This window comes from Rana temporaria, chromosome 2 (genome assembly GCF_905171775.1).
Source record: "Rana temporaria chromosome 2, aRanTem1.1, whole genome shotgun sequence".
NCBI classification, from domain to species: Eukaryota; Metazoa; Chordata; class Amphibia; order Anura; family Ranidae; genus Rana; species Rana temporaria.
The window spans coordinates 189752029-189776417 of record NC_053490.1 but is presented as its reverse complement, the minus strand read 5'-3'; the positions used below and the strand labels follow the sequence as shown (position 1 = coordinate 189776417).

At 39.1% G+C, this 24389-nt stretch overlaps 1 protein-coding gene across 1 annotated transcript in view; it reads left to right on the top strand.

Annotated features, from left to right (window-relative positions):
• CLYBL (citramalyl-CoA lyase) overlaps nt 1–24389 on the top strand; it is a 491289-nt gene that overhangs the window by 452112 nt on the left and 14788 nt on the right. The window contains exon 7 of the mRNA XM_040336168.1: nt 2877–3001. Coding sequence (XP_040192102.1) covers nt 2877–3001 — 125 coding nt within the window. The remainder of the gene's footprint in view (nt 1–2876; nt 3002–24389) is intronic.

Genomic DNA, 24389 nt, shown 5'->3' with positions numbered 1-24389 from the left:
AGTGACAGCAAACCGGGAACCTCTCCTGGCACCCGCTGTCGCTATTTGAAACAAATGCAGCCATGTGGGGCTCTTCCCACATGGCCGGGTCATTCATTCACAGTTTTCTATGAATTACTTGAACTACAAGTACTATCAACCTTTGTGCCTGACAGATTGTAGTTCTGAATGGACTGCAAGGTTGCTGATGATCGGCTTCATCGTCCATTCATAAGCCCTTTGGCTTGTAAGATACAGGGCTTGTTTTCAGGATTCTGGCATTGCACCCCTGATCCACTGATCACTGGTGCAATGCTTTCCAGGCTCCTTAGGAAAACAATAATACCTGCACATTTTTTTCCTGCAAAAATATGTGCATTTATTATTTTATCCCAAAAGGTGAACTTATCGTTTTAGTAATGCCCCCAGAGACAGGAACTGCTAATATATCATTTTAAATAACACTGTGATATTAGTAGCTAACAGTAAAGGGAAACAGATCCCTACACTCCTATGACAGTATTAGGGCTACACGCTGCCTACAGCACTTTCGCAGTATGGCTGCCACCATTAGATGCACAGGAATTAAGCCAAGGCTATCTTTAAATGATAGTATATAAAGAGAAAATGTCTGTGTTTCAAGTTACAATTTACTAAAAGTTAATTAATAATGGCAAGGCACTTTAACCTTGCCAGGAATGGTTTTACATCTCCAAGTGCTATATGATATATGCCAAACCATGTCTAACACATAAGGATGAAGAACATAGCAAGAGAATTGGTGTGTTGTGCTGATAAGAAGAGCAGAGCTTCTCCCTATTGAGCTGTACTGCATACCCTTAACTCAGGTGGTCTGCCACAGCTGTTCAAGTTAACAGGTCAGTTGATGTTGTGTAAAGCCAACAATAGGAAGCACAGCACACTACCATCTGTTAGCGCAATTCTGATAAGAACTGGTCAAGGTGCATTAGAAATAATGGGCACAGTTGTACCTAACACTGAGAAAGTTTAATCCTCTTATACAAATGTATAATGCTCTTTGAATCCAACTTTACTACTAATTTGTCATGATTATCCTTGAAAAAAAATCCCTACCTTGCTGTAAATAAAAACAGAAGAAGTGAGAAATCATTCATGTTTTATTTACAGGATCCCATTAAACAATGCAGCTGCTTAGCACGGCAAATTTTAGACATTATTTACTGAGCATGATGCTGAGCTACATACAAGCATGCCTTGCTTTGTTACAGCTAAATACCCTTATACGAAGAGTTAGAAATATTGTAATCCTGTTGTAGCTGACAAATTGACCTAGAACAATATGTCAAGTAGTGTTCGATACCTGAGCAGACAATGAAGTCTTTGAGCTTGAACAGATTAGAGAGCTCCAGTGTAGTGTCACATTTCACCTAGCTCCTTTACATGTTAAATCATTTCCTGAAGAGATTTAAAAGAAAATTGTGTGATAAAGTATATATAAATCTATATATAGATCTATATATACTGTATATTTATATATGTGTGTATTTATGTATATGTGTGTGTGTGTATGTGTATATATATATATATATATATATATATATATATATATATATATAGATATATATTTATATATATATATAGATATATAGATATTCTGAATGATATTCACATCTGATGTCGTTCAAGCCCAGAGATATTCTAATTTACTATCCAACTGTTAATAATATATTTATTTTAACAGGGTACAAAAACAAAATTGTTATTAGCTTTTATTATTTTCTGTCTAGATTCTAGACCATTGTATTTAAAAATATATATATTAAACACACTCTTGCAAATTGTTGGATCTCCTGCGCACACAGGGTTACTAAGCTATACTACATGCAATTTTTTTTTTAAATAATGGATTAAATGATTATCAAAGTCAGCATTAATACTTGATGCTTTCAAGGACTTAAAATTACCTCTTGCGACCAAATGAAGATCTCATAGTTTAAAGACGGATTATGATAAATTAAAAAGACAAACAGCAGCACAGGCAATGTGTCAATGTTTGTACTGAGTAGTATCAATGCATGCAGATTTGTTATGTTTTTAATTTTGGGCTACAATACAGTAATATTTAGCGTTCACTAGCTGGCAGAAATATTTTGTACTAGAAATATATGTTTTAAACCTGAGATTGCATTTTTTTTAAAATAGTGATTGTTTTTTTTACAATTATTAAGCTTTGCCTTGCATTCACATCGCAATACATTGTACAGTGCTAATATGCTGGGACACAGTTTGGTCTTGTGTACAATGGCTGTACACATTTAAACCCTTTGGTCAAAAAAAAACAAGAACCCTAATAAAGTATTAGGATATGTGTTTCACCATTACCATGAAAATTGTAACTGTTGTTCATTGGATCTTTGGTGTGAATAGTAAGAAAAGGAGATCTGTATCATTTAACTACATATTGTGTTTTCATGACTTTGTATATTTTTTATTAGGAGTACATAATGTTTTTTCCCCTTACAGGCTTCACATTTAACCTGTTTAAAAGCACAGTGTCCCTCTGCGTCTAACAGAGTTTATTCCAGCCACAGCCCCTTTTTTGCTAGCTAGACAATAAACCAAAAAAATGGGGCTCCTTTTTTGTTTGCTTTAAAACAGAACTGATTATTTGTATTCTTTTAAAGCGCACTGAATTGAGCCAAGGCTGCATTTATCCTTCCATGCCTCCTGAGCACAAGGAAAGGATTCATGCTGCTTTGGAGTGCCAGGGATAAAAAAAGAACGCTATTACAGTAATTATTTGTTATTATTTAATGTCTAGTCCGGGAGGCATTCTCCATCTTTGAATGTTTGACACATTTTGCGTGAACATCTGTTGTTGATTCATGTTTCTGGTGTTATTAATCTTCTTGTAGGTAAGCAGGTGATTCACCCAAGCCAGATTCCTATTGTCCAGGAGCAGTTTACTCCGAGTGCTGACAAAATAAAATGGGCCCAGGAATTGATTTCTGCTTTCGAAGAGCATCAAAGATTAGGAAAGGTAAAAAAAATATATAGTCCGGTGTCTCACTGTTTTTACATGTGATTTTTATGAAAAAGTGATAAAGTTTTTCTTTTTCTTTTTTAGTATGCACCATTCTTTTTTTTTTAGGTTAGCTTTCTTTTTGTATCTAGATAAAACACCAATATGTCCCATCGTTTGACAATTTTTAACCTTTTTTTCTTGACCAACTTTGCCTTCGTGAGTTCTTTGGCACTTATATGTTCTCCTTTCTGCTTCCATTTTTTTCTCCTTTCTGCCTTGGAAAATTTCCACATATGCTTAGTATAAACACAAAGAGTAGATTTCTATTTAAGGCTTACTTGTCGAGCAGGCGGCATGTGTGGTTTCTAACCAAAATTAGCCGTGTATTCAACTTGTAAAATTCTAATCAAGTCAGATTGAAGAAAAGAACATTTGAGATGGTTAGCAGTATTAAGCCTGTGTTATGCCAGGTCAGGATTTGATGGCCGTATAATTCTTTTTAATTGTAATGATTAAGAAATAACTCTGTGTGGAATATCAGTTTGGAAGTCAAAGATTTGGATATATACAAGGAAGCAAATTAACACTGGAAAATGGTTGTTGCTAATTTACTGCATCATTGAGCCTCACGTTTTCTGCACTGTGGGTTTCTGCTATGTAAATATTGCAGTAGTGAAGCACAATCTGTCGCCACTTTGTGCCAGTAACACTTAAATTAGGAGTTGCCTGAAGGAAGGTTTTATGCCAGTTTTAGCATTGTCTACTAATTATCTCTTAGTTTATTTGAAATAATCCCGTTTTCTACCCTCTACAAAAACAAGGAAAATGACATATTTTTTTTTAAATGCGTATCATAGTGTACCTTACCTCATACCTTAAATCGTTAAACAGAAATTGCTCAGAACTGTGTATCGTCATGCTGTGTATAGTAATTAGTTGCATATGGGGTCTTATTTGCAAAGAGTATACTCAAAAGACTGTCTAGTTGTCCCAGATAACAATCTTGTTTTTCACAAAGCTTAAGTGCACTTTTTTTTTATTTTACAATTTTCTATCATTTCAAAAGAATCACAATTTTGTCTACATGTGTAATTTCCTTGTGCACAATACATCAACTCTTTGCATTCACAGTAGTGGGTTTCTATAAAAAAAAATAAGAATACACTGCAGCATTCACTCAAGCTAGGCTGCCTGAGCACTGGCATAAGACTCGAACACGACGTCAATCATGGCAGCAGATAGAACCCAAATAAGGCAAAAGGAGAGACGGCGCATAAGGGACACGCTTGAGGACAAAAGGTGCTATTGTTAAGGATTGCAGGGCAATTAGGATGTCCTGTATATTAAAATTCCTAAAAATATATATGATCATGTAAAGCTATTAGGTATACTGGTAAACTGTCTTCTATTTAGGTAAATTGAGCGTCACTGTTCAAAAATGAAGTATCCTGGCCACAGAAAATACTATCAGCAAGCTGCTTGCATATCAGTGTCTGTTATTTACTTGTGGACCTAATGCTAGTCAAATTTTAGATTTTTGGATTGCATTGATTTAACCGCTTGCGGACTGCCTCACGCACATTTACGTTGGCAGAATGGCACGGGCAGGCAAAGCAACGTATATACACATATACTCGATGACCGACGGTGTCCCGCGATCAGGTCATGGAACAGCAGAACGGGGTGGATGCCTTTGTAAACAAGGCATCTCCCTGTTCTCTCTCATCAGGAGCAGCGATCATTGATGTGTAACAGTAAGCCATGCCCCCACACAGTGAGAATCACTCCCTAGGACACACTTAACTCCTTCCCCGCCCCCTACTGGTTAACCCCTTCCCTGCCAGTCACATTTATACAGTAATCAATGCATTTTTATAGCACTGATCGTTGTATAAATGTGAATGGTCCCAAAATAGCATCAAAAGTGTTTGATGTGTCCTCCATAATGTCGCAGTCACGATAAAAATCACAGATCGCTGCCATAACTAGTAAAAAAATGATAAAAATGCCCCCTATTTTGTACACGCTATAACTTTTGCGCAAACCAATCAACGTACGCTTATTGCAATTTGTTTTACCAAAAATATGTAGAAGAGTACGTATCGGCCTAAACTGAGAAAAAATTAGCTTTTTTTTAAAAAAAATGGGGATATTTATTATAGCAAAAAGTACAAAATATTGCTTTTTTTTCCAAAATTGTTGCTCTATTTTTGTTTATAGCGCAAAAAAAATTGTCAGTTTAATCAACGCAGTGCTGAGTCGCCAAAAGTGGCCTGGTCGTTTTGCAGCCAAATGGTTCGGGGCCGAAGTGATTAATACAACACTAAAGTAAAACACAATCCCTTTAAAAGCTAACTGTTCCTACAACCAGTCATTGCACCTTTTAAGTTCCGTAGACTGTTATTTTGTTTTTTTGGTTAGTCAGGGATTACATGCTGAACAAAGATTTAAATATTGTATGCGCAATTCAGAAACAGTTTAGTATATATGAAAATATAATAATAACATAATATAAGTGTATATACTCGAGTATAAGCGTTTTTCAGCCCTTTTTTTTTGGGCTGAAAATGACCCCCTCAGCTTATACTCGAGTCAGTACCTTGCCCATTGCAGAATCCGGTCTATGTACCTGAGTCTGTGACATAGATGACGGCCGTGCAGTTTTAAAAAATCGTGCCCCTCCTTGTGCTGTTTCGTGATAGGTGGAACACTCGGTTTCCCAGCAAACACTGTGTTCAGTGTTCCGCCTATCACGATCGCCCTCTCGTCCTCTCATCTATCACAAACGAGAGGGCGATCGTGATAGGCGGAACACTGAACACAGTGTTTTCTGGGAAACCAAGATCGGATTCTGCAATGGGCACGGTAAGGTCAGGCTGCAATGGGCACGGTGAGGTCAGGCTGCAAATGGGCAAGGTGAGGTCAGGCTGCAAATGGGCAAGGTGAGGTCAGGCTGCAAATGGGCAAGGTGAGGTCAGGCTGCAAATGGGCAAGGTGAGGTCAGACTGCAAATGGGCAAGGTGAGGTCAGACTGCAAATGGGCAAGGTGAGGTCAGGCTGCAAATGGGCAAGGTGAGGTCAGGCTGCAAATGGGCACGGTGAGGTCAGGCTGCAAATGGGCACGGTGAGGTCAGGCTGCAAATGGGCACAGTGAGGTCAGGCTGCAAATGGGCATTGTTGACCCTTATTTCCGCTTACAGTACCTGCTGCATTCTCACCCTCAGCTTATACTCGAGTCAATAAGTTTTCCCTGTTTTTTGTGGTAAAATTAGATCCTCTACTTATTCTCGGGTCGGCTTATACTCGAGTATATACAGTATTTAAGTTCTACCTTTCTTTTTTTTAAATCCACCGTGAACATATTAACTCTTGACACTCTGAAGAGGTAAACACTGACATTTTTATATCTACCTTCAGGCATCTGTCTGCCTGATATGATCACATGCAATCTGAATTGAATGTAGAAAGCATATCAAACCACTTGCCTAATAGCTTAAACAATTCCCAGGGTTGCTAAAAAAAAAAATCTATTCAATTGGAATATATCTTATAGAAGTAATTCTTTTCTGGCAGACTGGTCTGTTCCTAATGCAGGTTTGTCTTGTTTAAATAGAACCTCAGTGCCTAAGAAATAGTTATAAAGTTACATATTTAGTCAGGTTAAAAAAAGACACACGTCCATGGAAATAAAAAAATTAAATTAATTTAAAATCCTCAAGACCCTAAGGCACCTCTCACATGAGGCGAACGCCTCCATCTTAGTGGGAAATCTGTCTGCTGATCCCCATTGAGCAGGCAAACTGCTTGTCCGTGTCCATTCCGCTTATGCCTGTAAACTGACTGCCTGTCCGTTTACACCCAATAGCCATCTGATTCTATGCGATAAACGGATTGGGAAAGGATCCCCATCCATCTGTTTTTAGCAGATAGGATCGGACCGGATGTCAGCGAGTGTCAACATACATGCAATGTATGGTCCGATCGGGTCTGCCTAAAAAAACTGAAGGGCGTATGTGAAAGAGGCCTAAGGCTGCAGATAATAACAAACAAACACTCTTGCGCATTAGTGTGATGTCCAGGTGGTCTATTGCTCAAGGGATGGTCTCTCTGGCCTTACAGCCCTCCAGGATAGGGAATATCCTAATAGTCACAGAAAAAAAATAAGAAAAGAGGGTGCACCAGCCTAGTGCATTATCCCAAGTATATTTATTGATAAAAAACAGTTAAAAGCTACTCACAAACATGTGGAGAAATGTTGCTTGTAAAGGCCACCTAATAATGGCAATCGGTCCTGAACCCCACAGTCTTCAGATGACAAAGGAGAAGACATCAGGGCCTCTGCTGGCTGATGCGTTTCGAAGGAATGCCTTCTTCCTCAGAGCCTAAAGCTGCAGATGATTAAAGAGAAAATCAGTCTGGTCTTAGATGAGTAGAGCGTGAAAAGCTGTGTGGATCATCTTAGCAGTTGGATCCGGAGAAACACTGTTACATGACTATCCTGCAATCATACTGTAATCTGCAATCATACTGCTCAGGCTTTTCTAGTCCATTTTGAATATGCTTTGAGCAAGGCTATGCTATATAGGATTGATGTTCCATAAGGGTCTCTTTAAAAGATCTAAAGGCTATCCCTTAGGCTGCAGATTTTTTCATCTTATAGGTGATCCCAGCACCTCCCCCTTGATTCACCCTGAAGACTGGGGAGGTCTTTCTGTCTTTTTCCTTTGCTTCACATACTCATTACTTTTCATTGACTGACTTCTACCGTTTCCACTGTTTTTATCCCATTGTTGACTGTGTGTTGACTATTTTCATCACTATTTAACTACGATTGTTAAAACCTTCCCTGAAGAAGGAGCTTTAGGGACTCAAAAAATGTGTTGGCGATTGGTTTATATACAACAATTGTATTCTCATTTAGTGTTTTTTTGCCTTGTGGCCACAGACCACATGTTTCATGACTTTTGTATGTATGTTTTATACTGTTAATTTCTTTTAAATACTTTTTTGATACCAATAAATACAATATATTTTAATACTATCAACAATTGAATCAACAATTGAATCAACTGAATAGAATCAACAATGATGTTATTTCTTATAAATATTGATAACTAGTTTTATTTTGCATGTTTAACAAGACATTAAGTCTTTTTAAAACAAGCTACAAAGTTTCCTGTCATGTACTTGGTTATTGATCCTGATGTGAAGAGGGAGGCCTCTTTTACAGCTTCGGCTCAGGATTTACTGGGAGTGAGACAGTGGCTTCAAGAGCATGGTGAGGTAGGAGTGCCTGTAGTAAGTCCTGTAGTCTACACAGGAAAGCAGCCAATGTTTCACAGGAAAGGAACAAGGAGACATGGGGCAGCTGACAACATATAGATGCAGCAGACACAGGGCTGGCTGGTAGCAAGCTGGCAGGTGCTTGGCTGGCTGGCAACAAGCTGCAGATGCTTAGCAAGTTAGCCAGGACCAGACGAGAGCTTAATGGACCAGAGATGCTGTGGCAGACTGGATGAACAGGAACCAGGGTTAGGTAACCCGAGTCGGTAACAGTCAAATCAGGTATAAATGGCAGGCAGAAGAATAGTCGGAACAAAGGCCAAGGTCAGCAATGGTGAAGCAGATCAGGCAAAAAGAGGAGACAAAAGCAGATTCAAAGAACAAGCCGAGGTCAGGGCAGGTATTATTCAAACATGGTCAGAGGCAAGCCGGGTCAGGATCATAAGTCAGGCACAGGAACAAGCGACAACGTACAAAGAATGCTGTAGACCAAACAGCAATGAGCCAGTGCTGCAGTCTAGTTTAAATCGCCTGTTTGGCTCCAGTATTAGTGACAGACGCACGCACACGTGTGTGTACATGCCTATGCACATATACCTGGACACTTGCCAGCCTGTGCCTGCACACACGTGTACTGTATGCACCTAGAAGCATTGTCAGTACTATGGGCAAGCCTTCCCTGACAGGTTTCTGTTCTTTCCCTCAACCTTTTTAAGAACTTCAGTCCCTCTGACATACTAGGTTGAGTATACAAAGCATGAAATATCATAGAAAATCACTGAAAGTAATACTTAGTACCCAGTGGAAGTATTACATAAAAGAAAACAGGCAATTAACCAGTTAGTAAAGGCAAACTTAATATATTGTCACCTGATATGGCTGGTTATGAAGCAGCAATATAAATTAACAGTGCAAACAGAGCGATGCCAGCAGAAGCTTAAAAAGGTCAGTGTATTAAACATCACATATACTGCACTTTTGCAATGGGCATATTAGCACCAATAAAAAAGGGTTATTAGGCTGCTTTCATACTGATTTGCGGATGCAGTGCAGTGCACCTGTGGTTTTCTTGCTGGTTAGCTGCACTGAGCCACAAACTTCCATTACAACTAGGGATGAGCCGAACACCCCCCAGTTCGGTTTGCATGAAACTTGCGTTCCATCAGAGTGGGGGGCGGGGCTACCCGTTATGTCACTGTGAGAGCCCGGGTTTCCCCTTGAGTCAGAGGGGGACAGGTTCACGTGACAGGTGGCCCCGTCCTCAGCCACATAAGACCTGTCAGGCTGCCGCAACGTCATTCCCGGGGTCTCTCCGGTGGAGACAGAATGCTGTTACTCGCTGCGCTTAACATCATGGCTGGAGCCTGGAGAGCAGATCATGCATCGCAGGATACTGACAGCGCTGGAGTGGAGACTGAGAATGGATTACCACCACTGGAATTTTTTTTTTTTTTTTTTTAATAAAGGACTTATCCCAACTGTGTATGTGTGGTTTTTTTTTTACTAATTTTTACACTTTCTTTGTAAGGGTACCCCTTACCAATTCACATAGGCGGGGCCGGATCTGGGTGTCCCCTTTGTTAAAGGGGTCTTCCAGATTCCGATAAGCCCCCCCGCTCGCAGACCCCCACAACCACCGGACAAGGGTTGTGGGGATGAGGCCCTTGTCTCCATCAACATGGGGACATGGTGCTTTGAGGGGTCACAGACCCCCAAATCATCCTCCCCAAGTTGAGGGCATGTAGCCTGGTACGGTTCAGGAGGGGGGCGCTCTCTCGTCCCCCACTCTTTTCCTGCAGCCTGCCAGGTTGCATGCTCAGGTAAAGGGTCTGGTGTGGATTTGTGGGGGGAACTCTGCGACATTTTTTTTTGTACATTTGACACAGTGTTCCCCTTAGTATCCATACCAGACCTAAAGGGCTTGGTAATTAAATTTGGGGGGACCCCCATGCATTTTTTTTCATCAATGACTTTCAATGACTTTTCTCTGTATTGCCGGAAGCCGGCAATTCATTATAGCCGTGAGTACTTTTAAATTACTTTTTTTCCTTCAGAAATGACATTTTGTGCAGGGACAGTTCTAAGCACGGGAAACAAGCGCTACTTTACAGGCATACTATACACACCCCCCAGGTACGAAATTTTTACTTTTATTGTTTCACTTTAAGCATTATTAAAATCACTGCTCCCGAAAAAATGACAGTTTTTAAAACTTTTTTTTGCATTGATACATGTCCCCTGGGACAGGACCCGGGTCCCCAAACACTTTTTATGACAATAACTTGCATATAAGCCTTTAAAATTAGCACTTTAGATTTCTCCCATAGACTTTTACAGGGTTTTCGCAGCTTTTCGAATTTGCCGCGAACACCCCAAATTCTTCGCTGTTCAGGGAACGGGCGAACAGGCAATGTTCAAGTCGAACATGATTTAACTCGAACTCGAAACTCATCACTAATTACAACCTGTGGGTGTGGTGCACTTTCTGAAAACGCACCAAAACCCCTGCATTCAGAAATGTTGGTGCGCTTTCAGAAAGCAAATCAAACCAGGAGGATATAATAAGTCTATGGCACAGTGCTGCTAACCAACAGGAAAAACGCAGGTGCACTGCGCTGCATCTGCAGATCAGTGTGAAAGCAGCCTAAAAATTTTTTTTATAGGTGCTAATATGCCCATTGCAAAAGTGTAGAGTATGTGATATTTCATACATTGACCTTTTCCTCTTTTAGCTTCTGCTGGCATCGCTCTTCAGAATGCTAGAAAGATCCTAGAGCACCTGGTAGCACTCAGCCTGGGACAGGAGCCGGCAGTATACAGGAAGCATCTTCTTATGCGGCTCCTGCTTCCTTCTCCAGGCCAGGGACTCTGATGCTCTGAGATGCTCTGAGATAGCGGGACAGCAACCCATTGATCACAATCTAAGCATGCCAACCTGCCATCCCAAAGCATGGCCATAAGCTTTCTTGGTTTGAGGTTGAAGGCCAAATCAAAAGACATTGCGGACCATAGGTTGAGCACCCCTGGCCTAAATAGTTCTCATTGATGTATGAATGGGATGGCCCACCTAAATGTGTCAGGAGGTGAGTGTAAGTCGCCCCCTACCAAACTTGCATTGAGAAGGGTCGGCTTATTATTAAAATCTTTTTTTTTTTCGTTAAGCTTGTGTGATAAATTAAAAAATCAAACACATTTCCCCATCCACGCAATTTAGCACAGATGAACAAATATCCCTCTGCAGCTATTGACCTTTTGACAACCAGCTCTGTATCTGTTTGGATGCAGCCACTGTTCAGCTGATAATTTTCCACTCAACCCCTTCAATCCATCAATCAAAGTATGTTGGGTGAGAGAATGCTGACAGGGCTGTCTGCTAAGTGAATTTTGTCTGGCTGAAATTCATACAGTACATGGCCAGCTTAAAAGACATTTTTGAATCAAGGTTTATCTTGTTGCTAGACAGTAGTGTATATGTTATTTCCTTTAAATGTTAGAATTTTGGCAAACTGAACTTTCAGATTTGTTTTTAATTTATTAATGGTGAACTGCAGTAAGGAGTTGTATATCATTTTTGCCTCCATTAGATCCCTAAAGTGAACCTGTCCAGGTGGGGTGTCTACAACATCACAAAGAACTGACTTAGAGGGAAAATATATTTTTTACATAGCTGTCCATCAGCCTATTTACTAAAACTCCATACAGTAGCAGAGGTCATGGCACTGATCTGATTCAATTGGCTGGTTGAATAGTGGGTTCCCCAGCTGCCTACTGTGTACCCCTAGTTGCTGCAGGACACAACTGAAGCAACCATATTGGCCACAGGGAGATGCTATTCCACACACCCAGAAGTGTGGAATCGGAATGGCAGTGAAAGCTCTGCTACAGAATTTTAGCGGGCCAACAAACAGGTATGTATAGAACAGTTTTCCTACCTTTTGGTCCTTTTCATGAATTTGTAGACTCCTAACAGGGTCACTTTTTGTTTTTAATATACTGTATGTGCTTTACTGACCGCAGATTTAAAATTGACAAGATGAATAAATTCAAGTTATACATTCTGAAGAATAATTTCATATAATATTGTACTAGTAATTTTTCTAAATATACAGTGCTGTAGAAATTAGTTCTTCCTGTCCCTTTGGATTGTTTTTTCACATTTAATTTAATGTTTGAGTTAGTTCTAGTATTATGTCAATAAACACAAATTTCAGCAATACTGTTACTATGTCATTTCATTGGCATAAAAGATCATAAAAGGTGTTGTCATTGTTGAGGAAAAAAAAGTTTGTTTCTTCAGAGTTGATAACTGTTAGCTCCAGCTTTCAAAGCTCTCTATAGCCAGTGACCAGAATCTCAGTTCAGAAACGTGGGCCCTCTTCTACATGGAGAACTGTTTTAAATAGTTGCATCCCTGTGTGAAAAAAAGTTCCTGTTTTTGATCTTGCCACAATATTTAGCAAAAATTTAGGACAGAAGTTTGACCACCTTTTGTCACCCTTTGTGATGTTGGCTTCTTTGAGGATTTTTGTCTACCTATATAATTTAATGGTGCACTGGTAGTGTGGCAGCAAAACAACCAAACTATTACACCAACGTACATTAAAGTAATACTTACTGCAAAACATATACAGTCGTTTTTTGTGGAGCCTGACAAGCAAAATATATGGTTGTATGCATACTGACAGCACCTGCTAATGTATTTAGTCAGTGACGTTAAGTGTAGTGTAAATTTTATGTTATCGCCATGTCGTAAACACTGTATCAAACATTAGCGTTGATTTATTAAAGCAGGGGTCAACACACTTTCTAAGCAACGGGCCAGTTTACTGTCCTTCAGGCTTTAGGGAGGCTGGACTGTGCCCAGTGGGAGTAGAAAATGCCTGAGCATCAGTAGGCATAAACGGTGCCCCATCTTTGGTTATAATGGGGAAAGAAGGCCCCATTGTTTGTATCAATAGGAAGTATAGGGCCATTGATGGTGTCATTGGGAAGAATGGTGATATAGGAGATATAGGCAAGCAAAGGGCCACAGTTTGGAGACCACTGTATTAAAGTAATAGAGACTGTTCACTGTGGGAAGTGAATGTGCACTGTGGGAAGTGAATGTTCACCATACAAAATGTATGTTTACATTGCATGTTAATATTCACTTTGACTGAGAGAGAAGAGGGGGCTAAATCACTGAGGTTGTCCCTTTTCTCTCTGATGTAAAACTGTCCTACTGTTGAACTGTCTCCAATTCTCATTAACAATAAAGAGGTCAAAGATGAGGAAGTAGTATAAAAACTGGCTAGTCGCAAAACAGTTTTAAAGAGCAAGATTAGGCTGAAATTTGCAAGATACACAGGGCATAGTCGGATGTATTCATCAAAGTATTAAGAGACTGCAGATAATAAAGCAGTGTAAAATGGAAAATGGCAGGACAGTTGTAATCAGGTAAAATAGGCCTAACTGGTGAATACTGAACTTTAATGATATAATGGGGATAAGGGGTGTGGTAAATGCGAGTGAAAGAATGTGAAATGATTAAGTGCACAATGGTTTTTCAGATGACGCAAAGGTGTGCTGTGAACAAAAGGCAGCAATGTGAACATCCTACGCTGGCTGTTTAGCCTGTAGGTGGCTGTGCGAAACAGGTCTATTAGTTTGGTTTAAAACTTTCATGCATAAAATTACAAAAAATGCATTGATATGTCAGGTTTAGAATAGTAACAAAAAAACCTAACAAACCATTTCAAAATTATTTAGGTGGCTGGCAAATTAGCCATAGATAAGCATCGTACACACTGGCCAAATGTCGGGAGACATGGGCCAGTTCAATAAAAAACATCCAAAATTTGGCCCATGTGTATGGCAGCCGGTTCGATAGAAGCTGGCTGTTTGGTTGGCTTCTGTCGGAGGAGCATGCTCGAAAACCAGCAGCTGACAACCTCCTGATCAACACTCTCGGCCAACGCATTTCCTCTTATCAGAATATATAAGATTTAGGTATACTTGCCCGTCCTCTTGTAAGTTGGAAACATCAGAGAAAACAAAATTGAGCAGTTCTCCTGCAAAATGGCTAATGAATTGCATTACAAGAAGTATTGCATGGGCATAACAATTTGTGTCCTTATTTCTGGTGAACTTTCCACTCTCTCAGCCATTTAGAACTTTCTTAAGGGCATACTCACACCTTTCCAGTACATTGCTTTGCTTTATTATGCACATTAATATGTGCATTACCACAACACATTTTAACGCAAAGTGATGCACATGACTTGCATTAGCGCGTTACATTGCCATTCATTTTGAATGGAATCCTCAGTTCACCAATGCACATGTGCTGCCATGTGCCACAGCATGTGGTATCACAATGCACCAAAAGTCCAAGGTCTGAATAGGCCCAAAAGGTTTAAATGTGCCTGAACTACCTAAATGACCCTGATCAAAAGTTTACATACCCCATTTCTTAATACCGTGTATTGCCCCCTTTAACATCAATAACAGCTTGAAGTCTTTTGTGGTATTTGTGGATGAGGCTCTTTATCTTCTCAGATGGTAAAGCTGCCCATTACTCTTGGCAAAAAGCCTCCAGTTCCTCTAAATTCTTTGCTGTCTTGCATGAACTACACGTTTTGAGATATTGAGGTCATGAGACTGAGATAGCCACTCCAGAACCTTCACTTTATTCTGCTGTAGCCAATGACAGGTCGACTTGGCCTTGTGTTTTGGATCATTGTAATGTTGGAATGTCCAAGTACATCCCATGTGCATCTTCCTGGCTGGTGAATGCAAATCTTCCTCCAGTATTTTTTGATAATATACTGCATTCATCTTGTCATCAATTTTGCCCAAATTTCCGGTGCCTTTGTAGCTCACACATCCCCAAAACATCAGCGATCCACCTCTGTGTTTTACAGTAGGAATGGTGTACCTTTCATCATAGGCCTTGTTTTTCATTTATTTTCTTTTTATTAAACTTTTCCTCAGATATAAAACTTTTACATTTGTACAAGATTCACTTACAATATACATTGTTCACATAAATTATTCAATATACCGAATCTTGATGAGTACGAGTTACTTTGTCATTAAAACACAATACCCTTCAGCATTCACCCACACCCATTTCCACCATCCTCCACATACACTCATCACAATTACTATTCAAAAAAAAAAAAAAGCACCCCCCTTATTTCTATTTCATCTTCCACTTCTTTTACCTGTCCCCTAAATGTTTTCTCCTAATTTTCCCTTTATATATATTGTTTCATTCCTTCTGAGAGCCGAAATTCATCCCATTTTGCCATATTACTGGCATTTGACTATTTATATATCCTTCTTCTCTGATCTGTCTTTCCATATGTTGTATTTCATTAATTTCACATATCCACTTTACTATATTTGGTTTTTATTATTTCTTCAGTTACGAGCTAATATTGTTTTAGCTGCTGTTGTCATATGGTGAAAAATATCTTTCTTAATGCTCTTTATAGTGTCTGGAATTAAAGATAGCATGGAAATATCTATATTTAAATTCCTCTCTACTCCCTACACTTTCCAATATATCTTGTGAACCTTTTCCCAGAAACTTCTCACCAAGTGACAACTATACCAAATATGGTCCATAGTCCCCCTTTCGACCTCACATCTCCAACAGATATCCGTTTGACCACTATTTATTTTATTTAACGCTACTGTGCTCCAAAACCATCTCATTGCTATTTTGTAGTTTCTTTCTTGGTATTTACTCGCTAAAGATGTTTTATGAATTATTAAAAATATTTTTTCCCATTCTGTCTCTGATATTGATCTCCCTATTTCCTTTTCCCATTTTTTCATTCCTATTAATTATCTAAGGGGTCCAGAAGGGAGTAACAAACCGTATATCTTGGATATTTTTTTAGTTGTTTTTTGTTCGTCTATTAAAATTTGTTAAAATTTGGTTTTTGGTCTATTTATTCAAGTTAATACTATATTTGTTGCAATATATGTTTTTAATTGTTGGTAATGCATCCATTTATGTTTATATTCAGGTCCAAGATCTTGCATTTTTGGTATTTTCCCTTCCACTAGGGTCTGGGCCACCCTTGCGTTCTCCAATATATTCCATTTTAAGTACTTTGTAGTTGCTAGAGCTGTTGGAAATTCTGGATTGGAGAACAATGGGGTCATTGGCCCCATCATAGTGGATAGGTTCCCGTTTTTTTAGTTCTGCGTCCCATATTTTTAATGTGGCTCTTACAAATATTGGTAATATTTTATTTCCAGGTCTTAAGTGAGGTTTTATCCATGCAAGCGCTTTGAGTTGAATATCTATAATGTCTTCTTCTAATTTAACCCATTGCTAGTCCTCCATACTTTGATACCAGTCTACTATCCTAATCAGAGAGGCTGCTTGTAAGTATTTTGAAAAATCAGGTTGTGCTTGTCCTCCCTTTTCCTTAGTTCTAATTACAATTTGTGGTGTCTTATGGGCCCAAATAAAGCTTCCTATTGCTCTCCTTAGTTCCATCATGGGTTTCTTTGGAACGGCCAAAAGAAACCATTTGAAATATATATATAATCATTTTGGTAATATATCAATTTTTATTATATTAATTCTTCCCATCCATGAGTGTGTTGTTTTTTCATATTTTTGTAATAATTGTATTACTTTTCGGATTGTCACATTGTAGTTCAATTCTTGTAACTTATTTAAATCTTGTTGCCATTTAAACGGAAAGTCTTTTTGTAATAATATCTGTGTTTTTTCTGTTGGTGATACATTTAGCATTTCAGATTTATCATAATTAACTTTAAAATTACTCAATTCCCCATCATAGGCTTTGTTGACTCCTCTCCAAATGAAGCATTTATGGTTGTGGCCAAAAAGCTAAATTTTGGTCTCATCACTCCAAATGACTTTGTGCCAGAAGGTTTGAGGCTCGTCTCTGTGCTCTTTGGCGTATTGTAAGCGGCATACTTTGTGGCATTTGCATAGGAATGGCTTTCTTCTAGTGACTCGACCATGCAGCCCATCTTTCGTCAAGTGCCTCCTTATTGTGCATCTTGAAACAGCCACACCACATGTTTTCAGATTCCTGTATTTCACAGTTATTTGTGGGTTTTTCTTTGCATCCTGAACAATTTTCCTAGCAGTTCTGGCCTAAATTTTAGTTGGTCTACCTGACTGTGGTTTAGTTTCAACAGAATCTCTCATTTTCCACTTCTTGATTAGAGTTTGAACCCTGCTGATTGGCATTCTCAATTCATTTGATATCTTTGTGTATCCCTTTCCTGTTTTATACAGTTCAACTACCTTTTCTTGCAGATCTTTTGACAATTTTTTTGCTTTTCCCATGACTCAGAATCCAGAAACGTCAGTGCAGCACTGGATGAAAGATGCAAGGGTCTGTCAGGAGTCCAGAAACTCATTGACCTTTTATACACACACTAATTACAAGCAAACAGATCACATGTGAGGATGGTTGCCTTTAATAGCCATTCAAACCCCTTTGTGTCAACTTGTGTGCATGTTATCAGGCCAAAATCACCAGGGTATGTAAACTTTTAATCACGGTCATTTGGGTAGTTTCTGCTGCCATCATGATTTAAAAAGCGTAAACAGAGTTGATTGATAATTGGGTTCAGCCAAACACCAAGAGTGAAAGAAATGTTTTTTGTGTTATCATTCATATTCTCTTAAAAATGGCCAAGAAATCATAAATTCTGCCAGGGTATGTAAACTTATGAGAACAATTGTATAAGTTGCAGGCAGCTACGTACCATTCATCATAATCCTTCACTTAGAATAAACCTACCCTTGCTGTTTAAAGAAGACTTTGTTCTATTAAAATAAAAATAAAATGTAACATATATATGTATAATGCATTATTATTAGTTTAATCTATAATACCCTTTTGTTTAAATTTAGCATGTCTTTTTTCTATTATTTTGCTACGATCTATGCTACCTCTTGATGACAATGCAACCTTTACCTTTCAGTCTTAGATAATATATATACCTTCTGTGACTGTTCTTTTCTTCAAAGGCTCTGTAGAATTGTTGAGAAATTATATTTTTCTCTTTGTCTGAATGTTCTGCATTTTAAAGTACGTTGTAGTTTTTCATTGACATGATAAGGTATCTAATCTAGACTGCTCAGAATGTATCTGGGTCACAGTGTGATTATATTCTGGCTAAATTTTAGAGCGAAGAGTTTTTTCTAGCCAAAATATGTATTAGCTACTGTGCACACCTGCGTTCTCTCAGTAGGATGTTTGTCTCTTGCTAGAAGGGAATTGGGGAGAAAGGTTTTATAGTACAAGGATGCTGTTCTTATTTTGTTCCTGATAATTTGCCTTGATTCGCATTTAATTTTTGGTTTTCTTTAAATGTTTTGTGGAAAGAAACAAAGCAGTAGTTAAGCTGCCACTACACTTTTATATGTTCACTGGCATTTTCCAAACAGAAAAACATGAATGTTTACGTTCAAAAAAAATATTTTTTAAAGTTATAGAGATGTTTGTAAAAATAGTGTTTTGCAAATTGCATATTAAAGTTATTTGGCGAGATAATGTTTTAGAAGATAGTTCACATAAAATACAAATTTAGGTGATAGGATCTCTTAGATTAGGGCCAGATAGAGGAAATATAAGATTTTCTTGTCTTTATCTTGATCCCTATGTTGAAATACCTTTTATTCTAAGTCAGAAGACGTTGTAGTGTTGGCAGATCATTATTTATTGTTCTCTCAGTATACCATTTCAATTTTCCATAGTTCATAACTTGTTTCTTGTGGACAGTTTTAGAATGTTGACTTAACTTTCCCACATACTGAACAATTCTATCAAGGGGTATCTTTTTTAAGCAAGGTTTTAGTACATTTTGCTCTGAAAATTGGGCATCAAAAAGCTTATGTTGGTGGGATTTAACAGGTTAGATGTAAGGTTTGTAAGAGACGTGAAAAAACATTTATCTGTTTAGGACTAAATGTAAATTTTTTCTAAATATTTGTATTTGTGCAATTAAAAATTAGTAGTTAGTTGAGCAAAGTGTTATAACCATTTGGTCATAACTATATTATTTGTTAAATAGCCAGCTGTTTCTTTCAGAAATTATTAATATTTGTCTCCTGCTTTTGTCAGATTGTTGTGGATTGAGAACATTGTGTCTAGGATATTAAAACCTGGATTTTAAAAATATATTTGACAAGGAAAGGGAACTATTAAATTTAAAGGGAATTCTACAAAAATGTAGGGAGAACCAGATGGGGCTGTTCCAGCATTGTTTTGTTATGTAAATTTTTTTCACACAACTTTCACAATTCAAATATTTTTTTTAAATTGTATTCACAGGAAAATATGTGAATCCTAGGAGAAATTTATATGAATCATGGGAGAAATCATTTAGAAAATAGACCTGTAAGTTATTGGTATAAAGATGAATACAGCACTGTTCTAGGTCACCACTAAAAGATTAAAAGGAAGTAAACCCATTCATAATACTATAAATAAACAAAAAGCCGCGCCAAGTAGATATAAAACAAACCTCTCCTATAAAGAGAGAGGTTACCAAAAAAAAAAAAAAAAAAAGAGAGAGTCCTTGTATTGATAAGCAGAAGCTCCCAGTAAAGTATTCAACAAATGTAGTTCCTTAGGGGTTGCTCGTGTTAGAATAATGGATCTTTCAATCACCCGGTGACATATCATACAAATCGTGAGATCCCTCCACCGAGAATAATAAGCCTCTTACCAGATGGCAAATAACTAGAGCAATTGGCTATAGCCCAGCCACGGCCTTTGGATTTCCCAGAAGTCACAGGACAAGGCTGACAGCATCACGACCTTAGCTAAAAACGATCGCTCCAATGCAGGGAGTATATAGAAGAAAAGACGCATATAGCGTAATACCGCTGGGTAACAGATTTTATTTAAAAAAGTATTGTACTTACAGCAATTCGAAGTAAAAACAGCGTGTGTTTAAAATATAAATGACGGCCGGCATGCAGGAGCCCTCCTCCCGAGCGTGGTGACGTCACTGGCGTAGCCTCCCAAACGCGTTTCGTCACAAGGGGACGTTCTCAATGGGGGTCCCCTTTGAGAACGTCCCCTTGTGACAAAACGCGTTTGGGAGGCTACGCCAGTGACGTCACCACGCTCGGGAGGAGGGCTCCTGCATGCCGGCCGGCATTTATATTTTAAACACATGCTGTTTTTACTTCGAATTGCTGTAAGTACAATACTTTTTTAAATAAAATCTGTTACCCAGCGGTATTACGCTATATGCGTCTTTTCTTCTATATACTCCCTGCATTGGAGCGATCGTTTTTAGCTAAGGTCGTGACGCTGTCAGCCTTGTCCTGTGACTTCTGGGAAATCCAAAGGCCGTGGCTGGGCTATAGCCAATTGCTCTAGTTATTTGCCATCTGGTAAGAGGCTTATTATTCTCGGTGGAGGGATCTCACGATTTGTATGATATGTCACCGGGTGATTGAAAGATCCATTATTCTAACACGAGCAACCCCTAAGGAACTACATTTGTTGAATACTTTACTGGGAGCTTCTGCTTATCAATACAAGGACTCTCTCTTTTTTTTTTTTTTTGGTAACCTCTCTCTTTATAGGAGAGGTTTGTTTTATATCTACTTGGCACGGCTTTTTGTTTATTTATGTTGATTGTGTATCTCGCACGATAGCTGCTGCCTTGAAATCACTGTGTTGTAGCGCAGTTTTTGTGTTTTTTTTCCATTCATAATACTGTTTCATTTCTGGAACGTACTGGAAATGTAACACTCCCATTGGTTTTGCTCTCAACCAAACTGTCAAACCATCCAATGGCTGGTGTCATAACTGATCACATGTGCAGCATCATGGCAGTTGTAGATTAAACAAATAGGCAAAGATGGCAGCTTTCTTGGCTGAAAATGATAGGAGGGGGGGTTTACAACTGCCTTTGCAAAATCATTGCTGCTACATGAGATCACACTTTTGTTGTCCTTGTGCAGGTATCAATCCCAGTGCTTAGTCCTAGACCTGATACTTTAAAATTAATATTTTCCAGAAACACTTCTCATTATTGCAAAGAATAGAGGCTTAAAGATGAACTCTTGGTCTATGATATTAAGGGGGCTTAATGATCTTAAAAATAAAGATATTTTGCTAGTAAACACTTCTTGTGTGTTGTAACTGCAGGAGCCCATTGTTAGGTACCCTTTTTAAATAATCAGGTACTCATGATTTTCCACTGCTGATGGCTATGTAGTTTGCATGCTGCAAGTTTGGTTTCATTACAAATTGTTGTGTATTCAGATCTTTAGTCAATTATTTCTCAATATTGTCATGTGTTGCCAGAACTGCTAATAACCTGGTGAGTCAATAAGCCGTAGTTTCAAGATGTGACTGAACTACAAGGGGTGCAAGGGGAAATCTGTTTTTGGTTCCGGGAGTTCAGAGGAGACAGCTTCTATTTCCTTGGATTTACAATGTTTGCTTACATTATAAGTGATAAAACAGGATTTTTTTTATTACTTATCTTTAGTATAAGTATAACAATGTTTTTGATATGCTGGACCTTCATTTAAAGTGATTGTAAAGTCTTTTTTTTTTTAAATAACAAATATGTTATACTTACCTGCTTTGCTAAAGTGGATTTGCACAGAGCAGCCTATATCCTCCTCCTCTCTGGTCCCTCTTCGCTGTTTCTGTCCCCTCCCTTCTGTTGAGTGCCCCCATAGCAAGCAGCTTGCTATGGGGGCATCTGAGCCGAGCAGCAGCTCCATGTGTCCATTCAGATATGGAGCTGCGGTTGGGTTCCGTCCCTTCTCTCTCCTGATTGGCTAACTGACTTTGACAGCAGTGGGAGCCAATGGTGCTGCTGTTCTCAGCCAATAAGGAGGGAGAGTCCCGGACGGCCTAGAGACTCGTGGACATCGCTGAATAGAGAGGGGGCTCAGGTAAGTATTAAGGGGGCTAAGGGGGGCTGCTGCACACAGAAGGCTTTTTATCTTAATGTGGATAGGCTTCTTTAAAGAGAAGGGTTTTCAGGGATCGTCTATAGATGGATAGATTAGCGGACAGCTGGACAGATTGGGGTAGGGAGTTCTAAGGGATGGGAGAAGCTCTGGAGTAATCCTGCAGGCGAGCATGGGAAGACTTGACAAGGGAGCTAGAGAGCAGGAGGTCTTGGGAGTACTGAAGACAGCTGCTTGGTTGGTGATTTGAGTCTAGGTTAGTGATGTAGCTGGGGGCAGAGTTAGGGATAGCTTTGTAAATTATTGTTATCGGGTTTTTTTTCATTGGGTGAGTGGAAACCAGTGGAAGGATTGGCAGAGAGGGGTGTAGAACACTGAATGGTTGAAGGGGGGATAGTCTATCTAAAGGTAATCCAATGAAGAGGGAGTTGCAATAGTCGAGGCGAGAGATGACCAGGGAGTGAATTAGAAGCTTGGTGGTGTCATTAGTTAAAAAGGGGTGTATTCTAGAAATGTTGCAGAGGCTAATGCGGCATGATTTGGACAGGGATTGAATGTGGGCCAGGAAGGACAGTTCAGAGTCTAAGGTTGCCCTGGCATCTGCTGACGGACTGATAGATGTGCCATTAATCTTGACAGAGAAGTCAGGGAAAGTGGCACTTGGGGAAGGAATTATTAAGAGCTCGGTTTTAGATAGATTCAGTTTAAGGAAGTGGTGTGACATCCAGGCTGATATGTCTGTTAGTAACTTAGTGATGCGTGAGGAGACTGATGGGTGATGGGGTGAGCTGAGGGGCAGAGAGATGGATTTGGGTGTAATAGGCATATAAATTGTAGTGGTGATCCCTAGGAGCACCATCAAATCTATCATAAAGAACATGGCACAACTGCAAACCTGCCAGGAGATGGCCGCACACTGAAACTCATGGACCAGGCAAGAAGGGCATTAATCAGAGAGGCAGCACAGAGACCTAAGGTAACCCTGGAGGAGCTGCAACGTTCCACAGCAGAGACTGGAATATCTGTACATAGGACAACAATAAGCCGTACGCTCCATAGAGTTGGGCTTAATGGCAGAGTAGCCAGAAGAAAGCCATTACTTTCAGCAAAAAAAAAAAAAAGGCACATTTTGAGTTTTCGAAAAGGCATATGGGAGATTCCCAAAATATTTGGAGGAAGGTGCTCTGGTCTGATGAGACTAAAATTGAACTTGTTGGACATCAAAGAAAACACTATGTCTTGCGCAAACCCAACACATCACATCACCCAAAGAACACCAGTCAGACTCGGAAACTGGTCAGAGTTGAGGGAAAGATGGATGCTGCTAAATACTGGGATATTCTTGAGCAAAACCTGTACCACTCTGTGTGTGATTTAAGGCTAAGACGGAGGTTCACCTTCCAGCAGGACAATGACCCCAAACACACAGCTAAAGAAACAGCTAAGGGGAAACATGTAAATGTGTTGGCATGGCATAGTCAAAGCCCAGACCTCAATCCAATAGAAAATCTGTGATCAGACTTAGATTGCTGTTCAAGCGCAAACCATCCAACTTGAAGGAGCTGGAGCAGTTTTGCAAGGAGGAATGCAAAACTCCCAGTGGTAAGATGTGGCAAGCTCATAGAGACTTATCCAAAGCGACTTGGAGCTGTAATAGCCACAAAAGGTGGCTCTGCAAAGTATTGACTTTAGGGGGGGTGAAGAGTTATTTTATATTTACTTTTTCTGTTATTTTGTCCTATTTGTGGTTTGCTTCATACTAATAATAATAAAAAAACATCTTCAAAGTTGTGGGCATGTTCTGTAAGTTAAATGGTGCAAATCCTCAAACAATCCATGTTAATTCCAGGTTGTGAGGCAACAAAACACAAAACATGCCAAGGGGGATGAGAACTTTTGCAAGGCATTGTATCAGTTAGAGTATAGGATAGACACAATTCTTGTTTTGTTGGCCCAGCCTACAATATATATATAGTAAAAACAGGTACAAAGACAGTGTAAACCTTTAAGGCATGCTTAACCACTTCAGCCCCGGAAAGGTTTACAATGTCCCTCGATATCAATTGTCAATCACGATGCTGACGCCACCGTACCCGAAAAAAGAAAAAAAAACACTCCGCCCGCAACAAAAGCTAACTACCATCTGCCTGCTCCAGCATCTGACAGTTCTTAAATAGGTAAGGG